This window comes from Saccopteryx bilineata, chromosome 6 (genome assembly GCF_036850765.1).
Source record: "Saccopteryx bilineata isolate mSacBil1 chromosome 6, mSacBil1_pri_phased_curated, whole genome shotgun sequence".
In the NCBI taxonomy this organism is placed as follows: Eukaryota; Metazoa; Chordata; class Mammalia; order Chiroptera; family Emballonuridae; genus Saccopteryx; species Saccopteryx bilineata.
This window is the reverse complement of record NC_089495.1, coordinates 209,499,374-209,511,441: the sequence shown is the minus strand read 5'-3', so window position 1 is coordinate 209,511,441 and position 12,068 is coordinate 209,499,374. Positions and strand designations below refer to the sequence as shown.

Genomic DNA, 12,068 nt, shown 5'->3' with positions numbered 1-12,068 from the left:
GCTCTGTGTGGTCCCTGGGCCCAGACCTGTAAGAGCTTCTGAGGAGAAGAACATGGACACACACCCAGAGCCTGCGGTTAGGGGTGGGTGGGCCAAGGGGCCATTTCTGAAGCAGGTTCACCGGTGGACTGAATTCTGAGGATCTGCGCCAGGAAAGCAGAGTTGCTCCTGCCAGGAGGGCCCAGTGACCGGCCGCTGGCTGACCAGTTCGAGGCCTGCCAGCAGCTGTGCAGGGACACCATGGCAGACGGGAGGGGATGCAGGCAGAGAAGTTGGAAAGTTTGCGTGTTTATTTTAATTACAATTTACATTACTCCAACAGAGCGGCCCCGTTGCTACGTTCTAATTCTCAGCCATCAAGTCTACAAAAATAAACCCAAGCTTTTACAGTAACTTAATACGTAATCGAAGTCTTTACAGCTACTTAGGGGTGTAGTTACCAAGGCGCTATGTCCACCGCGATGCTCTGTCATTATAGGGGCGCATGCGTGCACTAAGGTGACCCCCTTGCTCATGCAACAATTTATAGCCCACCTCCCGCCACCCACCTAAAAAATAAATATTTACAACTCAAGAGGAAAATGCTCTCTGTCAGCTGAGTTTGCAAAAAAGACTGGCTCATTTCCAAGTAGGTGAGGTGCAAACAGTGGCCAGAGCCCAACAGTGACTGGCCAGGTCAGGGGCGGACGGGGCAGAGGACGGGGACACCGCCTGCACCCCAGTTCCTGTGGAAGCCAGGCTCTGAGCAACAACTGGCTCCCTCGCTGCTGGTGTTCAGGGCCCTCGTGTGCTGAGTGCCCCAACCTCAACACCGTCACTCGGACATCAGGTAGTCTGTCTGCTCATACATGATCTGTGGGACCCCCACTTTCCCTGCCTGGGCCCCTCCAACCCCACACCCCCCCAGGGCTGGCCCTGCCTGGCTCCTGAGACCCTATCAGTGGCAGTGGGGGTGCCAGGCCAGCAACACCAGAGCCAGCTGGGTAACAGAGCTGTAACTGGCAGCCACACGGCCAAAGGAAATTTGGTTCCATTTTAAAAGTCAAAGTTGTCAAAAAAAAAAAAGAAAAAGGAAAAACAAAAAACTGAGGATCAAGCCTTCACTCTAGAAACCTTTCTGCAAAACACCAAAACCTTAGACTAGACAGCATAACTGAACAGGAGAGATTTAGACCTCAGAGGTCGCCCTAAACAACTCCCCGAAAACAAGCGGTTCTAACTCAGACCACGTCCAAATTCTGACGTCCAAAACAAAAGCAGTGACCAGTGACCGATGCCCGTCTGCCGGGAAGTGCAGCGTCCTCACTCAGCGCCCGTCTGCTGCTGTCTCGGCAGGAGCCTGCAGGGCACACCACCACGTGAGCGCCGTGCGCACCCCCAGCTCAGGCCAGGGCTCCCCAGACCGCCTGTCTCAGCCCACCATGGAAGTCACTTGCATACATGCCACAGGAGGGGATGCAGGCTCCAGCCCCACCCACCAGCTGGGACAGTCAGCATCACCCACCAGGAACCTTGTCAGGAAGGCAGGGCCACCCTGTGTCAAGACCTTGGCTTGTCACAAGCTGTCCTGCTGGCCCCACTGGAGTGACAAGCACCAAGCCCTCCCGCACAGAAACCACTTTGATGGCCCTAAGAGCCCCCCCGGTGAGTCGGGCAGTCAGGGCCCTCAGCTACAAGCTCTTCCTGATAAGGTTCCCTGGCTGGGTCCCTGTGTCCCCCCACCCTCCCTCAGAGGACCCTGAGGGGACCCGCTCACCTCTGGCTGCTCCTCACACCCTGCCAGTCCCGGCTCTGTGGGCAGCTGGGTTGCGCCGGGTGGAGCCGCTGCCCCTACCCCCTCGTAACCCACCCCGGAATCCACGGCCACGAAGAAACCTTCCTGAGACCCCAAAGGTCTCCGTGTTGAGCTTCCTCTCCTCGGCCCAGGTGGTCCGCCTGGAACTGAACCAGACAAGGGCTGGAGACTGACTGCACAGGCCCCCACCACACATTCCCCAGCCCAGAAGAAAGGGCAGCTGGTCACCATGTTCCTGGAGCCATTCAGGGGTGACCCAAGCCAGCTTGCAGCCCAAGGACACCCAGCACTACAGGTGCTCCCAGCCACGTTTCCAACCAGCCCGATTCCTCCCTGGACTGGGCACTGGGCACACACCTCACACCTTTGTCACCTACACATGGGGAGCAAACGACACTAGTGTGCCCCAAAGAAGCCTCCCTCCCTGCTTGCTAGGCCCAGGGCCAAGACTGGAAGCGGATTACAGATCCCACCATACAGGCTTCTACCAGGTGAGGAAGGGCCGGGACTAGGTGGGCAGGCCCACCCCCTAAAAATACCTCTGGCTTCTGCTTCGGGGAGGGGAGCAGGGCAGGCACTGCCCCGGCCCTTCCCGCTCCCGTGGGCACCCCAGCTAGGACCACTAGGACCACGTCTGCTCACAACCCTCGTTTAAAGAAACAGCTGCAGGGCCTGACCAGGCGGTGGTGTAGTGGACAGAGCATCGGACTGGGATGCGGAGGGCCCAGGTTCAAGATCCCGAGGTCGCCAGCTTGAGCGTGGGCTCATCTGGTTTGAGCAAAGCTCACCAGCTTGGACCCAAGGTCACTGGCTTGAGCAAGGAGTTACTCGATCTGCTGAAGGCCTCTGGTCAAGGCACACATGAGAAAGCAATCAATGAGCAACTAAGGTGTTGCAATAAAAAACTAATGATTGATGCTTCTCGTCTGTCTGTTCCTGTCTGTTTGTCCCTGTCTATCCCTCTCTCTGACTCTGTCACCAGAAAAAATAAAAGAGAAACAGCAGCTGCGGCTCAGCTGTGCGTGGAGGCCAACAGCTGGCTCTCCTCACATCCTGCCAGCCCGTTTTCACACCAGTTCTGAAGCCACGCCCCACCAGGAACCTGGAAGACTGGGAGGTGGCTACCTGCAGGGACCGTCACCCAAAACCCACATGATATCTACTGTTGGCTGGAGCCTGGGCTCCCAGCCTGGCAGCTCCCTGCAGCACTGAGTAAAAGCCAGCGTGACCTACAAACCCTGTGAAGGTGACCCCATCTTTGTCGTTTCTCTCTGACCCGCTGCTGTCACTGAGCCTGAGACAGCTGGGAGGCCTCAGCACTAGCTCGTCCCCAGCCCGCCGGCCACCGCTCTTCTCCCCGATGCACTATCTCCCGTGTGTGTCTCTTCCTGCTCACCCACCTCCTCTGCCCTCAGCTTGCTGAATGGCATGCCCTGTGCTTAGCAGTGTGCCGCGCAGTTTGCAGAGTAGACGGACCTCGGTTTCTATAGCCTGCCTGCTCTGGACACTGCGATGGTCTAGCTCGCTAACAGGGTAACACCGGAGCACCAACTGCCCAGCACTACAGAGGACATGGCAGGTCCGGCCTCGAGCCCTCAGATGAAAAGCACCCACAGTGCCTCATGCCCGACACTTGGGCCAGCTGTCTCAGGGTGTCACCTGGGGACCAGCTAGCCGTAATGGGGAGGGTGGAGGAGCCGGGAGGGCAGTGGGGCTGGGCCTCGGGCAGGTCCCTCACATGCCCCTGGCTGCCAGCCTCCCATGCGGCCACCACTCTGACAAGAGACTGGAGCAGGACCCTCAGAGATCTCCCCCAACCTCGAGATCGAGTGTGGTCCCAGGAGAGAGCCCCCGTCCCGGAAATTTGAGACAGTGTGCGTGTGTGACTTCCCACCAGCCGACCAGGGCCCTGCCCAGGCTCTGGCCTCCCAACCTGGTCTTGAGCTCAGAGGAGATGTTGTCGAAGAAGGACTTGGACTTGTCATAGTAGCAGTTAGGCCCCAGGTGGTCCTCCTCGGCAGGGGCCTCGTCACTCTGGGCCACGACCGCGGGGTCCTCCTCCCCCTTCTCGGCTCGCTCGTCTGCAGAGAGACAGGTCACTGAGCTGCGGGAGGCAGACACAGCTCGTGTCCTGGGGGTCCTCCCCCGCCACCAGCAGCTGACGGCTCTGCACCCAGTTCCAGTCCACCTGCTGGTCTTGCCTGCATGGGCCGCGCTGTCCCCGACAGGACACAGGACACGTTTCACTGCCCGCAGGTGGCCCGGCCCCCACGCCGGCCCTCACCCCACCCCCACCTGACAGCGCCAGCTGTCCTGCCTTCCACCCCTTCTGTGGACACTTCTGTGGACACTTCTGTGGACATTTCTTGGCAAACGGAGTAATATCCACATGGCTCAAACCTTTGAAATTCAGTTTCTTCTTAAACTCTTTGTCCAGCTCCTCTCGGTTGAACTGGGCGTTTGCACTCTCGAAATCGAAGTCGCCCTCAAACTTGATCGTGTTCTCCTTGACGTTTGTCGGGCGGCTCTGCCCTCGGGAGCGATTCCTCGTCCGCCTGTTCCCTGTGAGGAGAAGCCAAGTCACGGCTGACGAGCCACAGACGGCAGAGGTCTGGACAGAGCACACCGAAGCCGCCCCCGAGCCCCAGAGCCCCTGGACCCACTCCCACAGAGCAGACGGCGAGGGGCTGGCGAGCACGGGGCCGGCTGGGGCCCAGCAGGGGCAGCGCTGTTACCTGATCTCCTCCTCGGGGGCCTCCTGTTCTCGTCGTTGACCTGCCCGGCCGTCTGCACAGCGGCCGCCTGAGCAACATCTAAGTGCAAAGGGGGACAGTGAGGCAAGCGCCTGCGAGGACAGAAGCTGGGGACAGAAGCAGGCGGTACCACCCAGGGGACCAGCCGCAGGGGCTGCCCTGCAAAGCACGCAGGGTGTGGGGGGGATGTGGCCTGTTTACAAAGCCCCCCGCGGCAGGGAGCGGGAGCAAGGGTGAGGGCGAGGGGAGGGAGGGCGCCCGCCCCCAGGGGGGTCCCAGTACCACTGGCGCTCTTGCCGCTGGTCGGGGTCGGGCGCCCGTTGAGCTGCACCCCCACAGGACCCTTGCTGCCGGGTAACAGCTTTTTGGCACTCAGGTTATCGAGAGAGCCCGTCTGAACAGCCTGCTCCACCATGGGGCTCTTGCCGACGGAGACAGATGGGAAAGCAGCTCCTGTGATGGGGAGGAAAGGCGGTTGGAAATAGAAAAGGAAGAGCTCCCCAACCCCGCAGACATCTCTCTTCGGGCAGCACATCCGGTGGGGAGAGGCAACCACCCGGAGGGTCTACCTAACCCAGGCAAAGCCCCTCAGCAGGCCACCCCCTCTGCGCAACAGCCCACAGGAAGGCCAGCTCAGCCCAGGGAGTCCTGAGCTCCAGGCTCCGTGTTAGGAAACCCTACGGAGGAAAAGCACCTAGCCACAGCGGGCGCCTCCTGGGAGGTCTAGAAATGACTTCCCGAAAGCCACACACACTCTGACCCCATGGGGGCTTGGCAGTCCCAAGTAGGGGTGCATTCTCGGTCTGAAAATTTGTTCCACGCTGGTCTGTGCCGAGCATGAACCAATCCAGCCTGAGACTGTCCAGAGAATGCCGCAGGAACAGCCACTAGCATCAGGGTCTAGAGTGCTGTCGTTTCTGTGTAAGACGTGATAAAAGCGGAAACAAGGAAAGAGCGCTGACTACAGAGCAGCACCGCCGCAGAGCCCTCTGCAGGACAGGCTCAGAGGGAGAGACAGAGGCTTCCCAGCCAGCCCTTGGCAACAGGCTGTGCTCCCAACCCCAACGGAGCAGAGCACAGGACATGAACGCTCAGAAACCCAGCCTCACAGAGAGTCCTCTGAAACCAGAAGGAGACAGAGGGATGTGGGTCTACTCCCCTCCTGCACAGTCCTGGGACTCTGGGTGGACATACACGGAGGTCTGAGACAGAAGAGGCCAGCCCTAACCTTGGGGCAGCCCAGGACGAGTGAAGATCGCGAATTTCAGCTGCAATAGAAACTGTGGTGACAAATTCCTCGTAACCAGACGAAAGTACTCCCAGGACAGACTGAACAGCCTTGTCACTGGCACCTGCAGTGTCCCTATGATGGGCACTGCCCCAAAGCACTTCCTCTGGCCTGTCACCTCACCTAGCACCGTCTTCCCTGAGCACCACAGCTCCTGACAGCTTCCACCGAGTAATGACATGGGACAAGAACCTTGGACCCACCTGCTGTCTGACACTTGCCCAAGCCCTTAAACCACCTTGACTGAGAGTGGTTTTTCAGGGTCCTAGGAGAAACGGAGTGTCTAGAGCAGGGTGCTTCGACGGAAGGTCTGCAAAGGAGCTAACCACCTTGATGTTGTATGATATTCACAGACTCAGTAATTACAGCCGCTACCGCCTTCATACAACATCAAGGCACTTAACTCTTCCGTGGACAGGCCACTGAAAAACACTGGTCTAGATCACAGGTGAGTGGAAGAAAGCATCCCTCCTTGGTAACTCGCTCACTGGTGCACATGCAGGACACATGCAAAGCGCAGACTGACCAGCGCTGTCCTGGACCGATCCTCTACCACGGTGCAGGCAGACCTGTCTCCAGGCACACACAGGATCTCCAGACCTCGGGCAGAGGGTGGAGAAGCAACGCCAGGCAAGCACCAGAAACCCCAGGGGCCACCACGGGCAGACAGGTGGAGCACGCTACACGAGTGAGCCGGTTATCAGGCCCGCCCTGCTCACCTGTCAGCAGCTTGTACCAGCCACCTGAGGCCCATGTGGACGGGTGAGGAGTGTGCCACAGGCCAGAGCAGCATGCGAGCTGCCCATCAGGCTCCCCCCAGGGGTCTTCCCCAGCCATCCAGACCACACCAGAACCCGAAAACGCAGGGACACGGCCCTCTGTGCAGAGGGCACTGCCCACGTGTGGCAGTCACAGATCAGGTCAAAGCAGACCTCAGGCCCAGCAACAGCAAACGAGCACCCCCTGGTCTCGCTAACCCTCCTTTAGAATGGGCGCTGCGGAGTCAGGACCGTGTGCCCCGCCAGAGACTCGGCTCAGCAGGGCCGGCGGCAGCACTGTCACTCTGATCTGCAGTCGACCCCCTCGCTCTCCACACGGCAGACAGTGTGCAGCTCTCCCAGACTGCCGTTACCCTTGGAAGTGAGCTGGTGTGGCTCTGAGGACATGTCAGGCTCTGACACGGGCTGTGGAGATGGAGAGGAGCTAGGGCTGGAGGCTGCAGCTGAGGCCGGAGGGCTCACCAGCTTCTCTAGAAGGAGAGAGAGAAGAAAGAGCACACAGAAAGGGTGCAGATGAGTACCAGGAAACTGGCTGTGTGTTCCGCAGGCGTGGAAAGAGTCAGGCGTCTCCAGGACACTCTGCTCACACACCTAGTCTGGAAATGGAGCCAGGCTGAGGAGGGCACCACCACCCCAGAAGCAGCAGAGACAGCAGGACTTTCAGAAGCAAGGCCCCCACAGCACTGCTGAGGGCCTGATCACACCCCATCACCAGAGCAGGAGCCAGGTGGGCTAAGGCGGCCACCCCACGGTCTGACTGCGTCGCAAACTCTGGCCAGCACCAGGCGGACCCTCGCTCTACGTGTGTGGGCTATTCCCCCTGGAGAACACCGGGTTTCTGAGCAAGGCCCGGGCAGGACACTGAAGGAGGAGCAGCCTGTGGTGCTGCTGCCTTCAAACTCCACATTCACAGGCTCAGGCATGTGCAGCGGTCAGACACACCGGGAGCACACCTGGCACTAACCAGGGCTTTGAAGCAAAGGGACCCTGGCCTCCCCCCAGACCTAGACGGACACCCCAATGGACGTGGATTTGGGTCCATCTGCTGGAAAACTCAGACCGCTGCCTCCCTTACTCTTAGTGAGTAGTCACTGCATGTTCCAGCATGTGAAACTGCACTGGGTCTTGTACTAAGTGTGCCCTACAGGCTGGATGTGACAAGAACACAGTATCCCCCACCAGGAGCTGAGGCCCCACTTCCTGGAGGTCACAGCGCAACCTCGCAGACAGACGGGTTACTCACCTAGACCCAAGGAAGCGGCGTACTGCTGGCTGAGCAGGGAGCTGGCGGCCAGCTGGCTGTAGGGCGGCATCCCTCTGAAGGGGCTGTAAGGCACGTGGGGCTGGAAGGAGGAGCCCGAGCCCAGGGAGGACTGAGCACGGGGACAGACACACGGGTGAGAGCAGCACCAGGCCTTGCTGTCGCCCTGACCGCAGCGCCCTGTTCAGAGCGCACCTGCGGCCTGGTGGTGCTCAGGGGGTGAGCTCCCAGCTGCCTCTTCCACATTCCAGCCCCGTCCACCTGTTTAGATACTTCTCACTTGAACTTCTTCTAACTAACGAAGCCTTCGGGTGGCTCCCCACTGCCTGTCAGCAGGCAGCACAGGCTCTGCAAGAGGCCAGACAAGCCACCCTGGGTGCAGCCCTGTCCTCGACAGGAGGGACCAGAGCAGTGGCGGGGAATGACTGAAGGTCCCCAGGCACCCCGTTTCCTCAGGTGCACTCGCAGGCTTCTCCTCCTGCAGTATGAGCTCCAGAGGAGCCTAACTCTTAGTTTACAAGTCAAGAAAGCATCATCCTGGGCAAAACACACTATAACAGAGCAGGCAATTTCAGTGTCCTATATACACTGCAATTTAACATCTGGGCAGAATTAAGAGGATAATCTCTACTACTGTCCCTGCTAGCACCACATGCCACTCACACCACACCACTGGGACTTTAGACTGACCCAACCAGAAACTACAGATAATGCAATTCCCAGAGTGCACCTACCCCCTTGTGTCTGTCCACTCATCTCTTCCTCTCTCCCTCCTCGCCATCTGACACTGGCACACACGCAGTGTCTCACTCTAAACACACTACTGTGTGCTGTGGGAACTAAAACTTTCCACAGCAATACCAACAGCCTGGATAAAAATTAAACAACTTTTATTAAAAAGTCATTTCTCGGCCCTGGCCGGTTGGCTCAGTGGTAGAGCGTCGGCCTGGCGTGCGGAAGTCCCAGGTTCGATTCCCGGCCAGGGCACACAGGAGAGGTGCCCATCTGCCTCTCCACCCCTCCCCCTCTCCTTCCTCTCTGTCTCTCTCTTCCCCTCCCGCAGCCAAGGCTCCATTGGAGCAAAGATGGAGCAGAGATGGCCCAGGCGCTGGGGATGGCTCCTTGGCCTCTGCCCCAGGCGACAGAGTGACACCCTGGAGGGGCAGGGTGAGCGTGCTAGGTGGATCCCAGTCGGGCGCATGCGGGAGTGTCTGACTCTCCCCATTTCCAGCTTCCGAAAAATACAAAAAGTCATTTCTTGAGTTGGTCACTCTGGCCACACAGGGGACAGCAGCAGAAGGGGCCACACACTCACTTGGACAATGGCGGGGTCCTGAGGGAGTGCATGCTGAGCTTTGGGAGGTTCACACACTGTGATATCTTTGATGTCACTTCCCCGGAAAATGATGTACTCATAAATCTCCTCTCTCGGAGGAGCAGGCCTATCTGTGGGACGGTCTTCAGTACCAAAGGATCTCACTTAAAGCAAGAAAAACCCACATTAGTTGTCACCCTTACCCAAGTGCACTCAATTAATTTAACCCTCTGGTGCTGCAGCCCTGCCCTGGGTGCCACCCACAACCCTGTGCTGGGCTTGACCTTTCACCTACTCCCCCCCCCCAATTTTCAATGGAAAACACCCACAAGACCCTAGTTGGCAAAGCTCCAAAAAAGTTCTAGGTCACAAAGAACACAAGGCACAAGCTCTGCGCCTGGCGGTCCCCCGAAGCTCCGTGTTCCCAGGGGTGAGGACTGAAGGCAGTCTGCTTGCAGAAGCCCCCAACCCTTCACATCTAACTTGGCAGATTAAAAGCACCACAGCTGATTTTACCGGGAACCTCACAGCACTGTCACCCTGGGCACCCCCGTTTTCTTAGGAGAGAAACTAATAGACTGACAGCCTCCTGGGCCCCTCTACCCACGAGCAACCTGGGAGGAGCACTCACAGAAACAATAGAAAAAGGGGACCAGCTTCTGTCTTGGGAGGAACTCCTTGACTCCATACAGCAGGAGACCACTCAAGCCTCTCCTCCTCAGCTCTCTGGGGCACCCTCTACCTAACCTGAGCACAACTCCTGCTGCGGGCCAGGGGCTACTCTGGATCTCAGTTTCTCCAACACGGGTGTCATGTCACATGTAGTCCACTGCCCCGGATACAGAAGAGCATGACCTGAACTGCCTTCCCCAGGAAGCGCAGACTACCAGAAAACCCGAGCACCAGGCTTTACAAGGAGACGTGCCCGTAATCCTGGGGTCCCCGCGACGTCCGCCTGGGGAAGCTCTGCCTTGACAAAGGCCTAGCGTGGTACCCCTGCCCTAGCGAGACCCATCAAACAAGCAGGGCTTCTGCAGACCCCGCCGCGCTCAGCACTTCTGCACTTCCCTGAAAGAGGCAGAGAAAGGACACTCGCGTCTCCCCTGGAGCGTGTACTCTAGACAAAGAAAACTTTGCGGCCACCTCCTGCCACCTTCCCGAGTGTCCCAGAGCCTCGGGGTGGCTCCCAGCGCGCACCGGGAGTGTCCCTTCACTAAGGGGGTACACCCCAGACTGACCGTCCGGGCTCGGGTCGGCCCGCGCTTTAACCGGGGTCACCCGGCTGCCGGCGCCGCTACCCTGGCTGGCTGGCAGGCGGCTCGGCCGCCAAGACGCGGTATTTGTTCAGGCTCAAGGCCCCCGGCTGCCTAATAGATTCCAGAAAGGCTCGCGGGAGCCGGGTTTTCTCGCCCCCCCTGCCCCTCTGGAGCCTCGAGCCCCTCGCCCCTCGCCCCGCCCCCGCAGGGACCAGGCTCCCGGCGCCAGCTGTGCCCCCTCCAGCAGGTGGGGAGGAGGAAGCAGCCCAGCCACCGACCCCCACCTGCAGAGACGGGCTCCGCCGGGGCGGGGGGCGGGGCGGCGCCGCCGCGGGACCCGGACCCGCCCCACCTCCATCCACACCCCAAGGCGGGGGCCGGGCGCACACAATAAGGCCGAGGCTGGGGGGAGCTCATTGTCCCGGGAGAGCCCGGGGGGCGGGGTGGAGACCGGAGAAGGAGAAAGAAGGTTCCCGCGGGTGGGCCGACGAGGGGCGCCTGGGGGTGGAAGCGCAGGGAGGGGGCCGGCGGGGGCCCCGAGTGGGGGCGCAGGAAGGGGGCCGGCGAGGGGCCCCTGGGGGTGGGGCGCAGGGAGGGGGCCGGCGGGGACCCCGGGGGGGGGGGCGGGGGCGCAAGGAGGGGGCCGGCGAGGGGCGCCTGGGGGTGGGGCGCAGGGAGGGGGCCGGCGGGGGCGCCTGGGGGTGGGGCGCAGGGAGGGGGCCGGCGGGGGCCCCGAGTGGGGGCGCAGGGAGGGGGCCGGCGGGGACCCCGGGGGGGGGGACGGGGGCGCAGGGAGGGGGCCGGCGAGGGGCGCCTGGGGGTGGGGCGCAGGGAGGGGGCCGGCGGGGGCCCCGAGTGGGGGCGCAGGGAGGGGGCCGGCGAGGGGCGCCTGGGGGTGGGGCGCAGGGAGGGGGCCGCGGGGGCCCCGGGTGGGGGCGGGGGCGCAGGGAGGGAGCCCCCGGTGGGGGTGGGGCGGCGCGCCAGCGGGCGGGGCCGCTACCTTTGGCGAGCGCCACGGTGGAGTTGTCCGTGTCGATCGTGTAGAGGATGCCCTCGTAACGGATCTGCGCCTTGGAGATGAGGCTGATCTTGCTGCCCAAGTACGGAGTGCCCGACGAGCCGCTCATGGCGACGGCCGCCCGCCCGGCCGGGCCTGGCCCGGCCCGCTGGCCTCCGGCGCTGTCGCCGCGCGGTCGCCTGGCCGTCCGCTCCGCCTCCGCGCCTCCTTACCGCCGCCCGCGGGGGGCCGGCGCGAGGACCAGCGAGAGCGAAAGGCGGCGCGCGTCCGGGGTCTCCGAGGGAAGCGCAGGGGAGGAGGGGCCGCAGCAGCCTCATCCGGGGCCTGGGCCGCCACGCCCCGTCCGGCACGCTCGTCGCCCATTGGCTCACTGCGCTGGCCTTCCTTTAAATATGTTTGCGTCACCGCCCCGAGGGCGGGCTCACGCTCCGCGCCTGCGCAGCGAAGCCCGAGCAGCCCGAGCAGGTTTTTTCCCTCTCCCCCTCCTCAACTCTCCGCCTCCTCCTAGGTCGGCTCCCGGCGGGCCCCGCGCGGGATGGGAGCACGAGACCTGGCGGGCGGGGCTGGAGGGGGGGTGGGAATCGGGCGGGGCGGAGCGCGCGT

At 61.4% G+C, this 12,068-nt stretch overlaps 1 protein-coding gene across 2 annotated transcripts; it reads right to left on the bottom strand.

Moving 5' to 3' along the window:
* Positions 1-268: 268 nt before the first annotated feature.
* LSM14B (LSM family member 14B) lies at positions 269-11,782 on the bottom strand. Of its 2 annotated transcripts, XM_066237104.1 has the most exons (10): positions 11,448-11,782; positions 9,192-9,355; positions 7,859-7,988; positions 6,969-7,085; positions 4,831-5,001; positions 4,531-4,608; positions 4,196-4,357; positions 3,729-3,876; positions 1,757-1,941; positions 269-1,339 (listed from the first exon to the last, which is right to left on the bottom strand). In XM_066237104.1, the coding sequence occupies exons 1-9, from the start codon at positions 11,572-11,574 to the stop codon at positions 1,770-1,772; spliced, it is 1,269 nt and encodes a 422-aa protein (XP_066093201.1). In that variant the 5' UTR covers positions 11,575-11,782; the 3' UTR covers positions 269-1,339; positions 1,757-1,769. The 2 variants fall into 2 exon arrangements, with proteins under 2 accessions (XP_066093201.1, XP_066093202.1); XM_066237105.1 differs by lacking the exon at positions 6,969-7,085.
* Between the last annotated feature and the right edge of the window lie 286 nt (positions 11,783-12,068).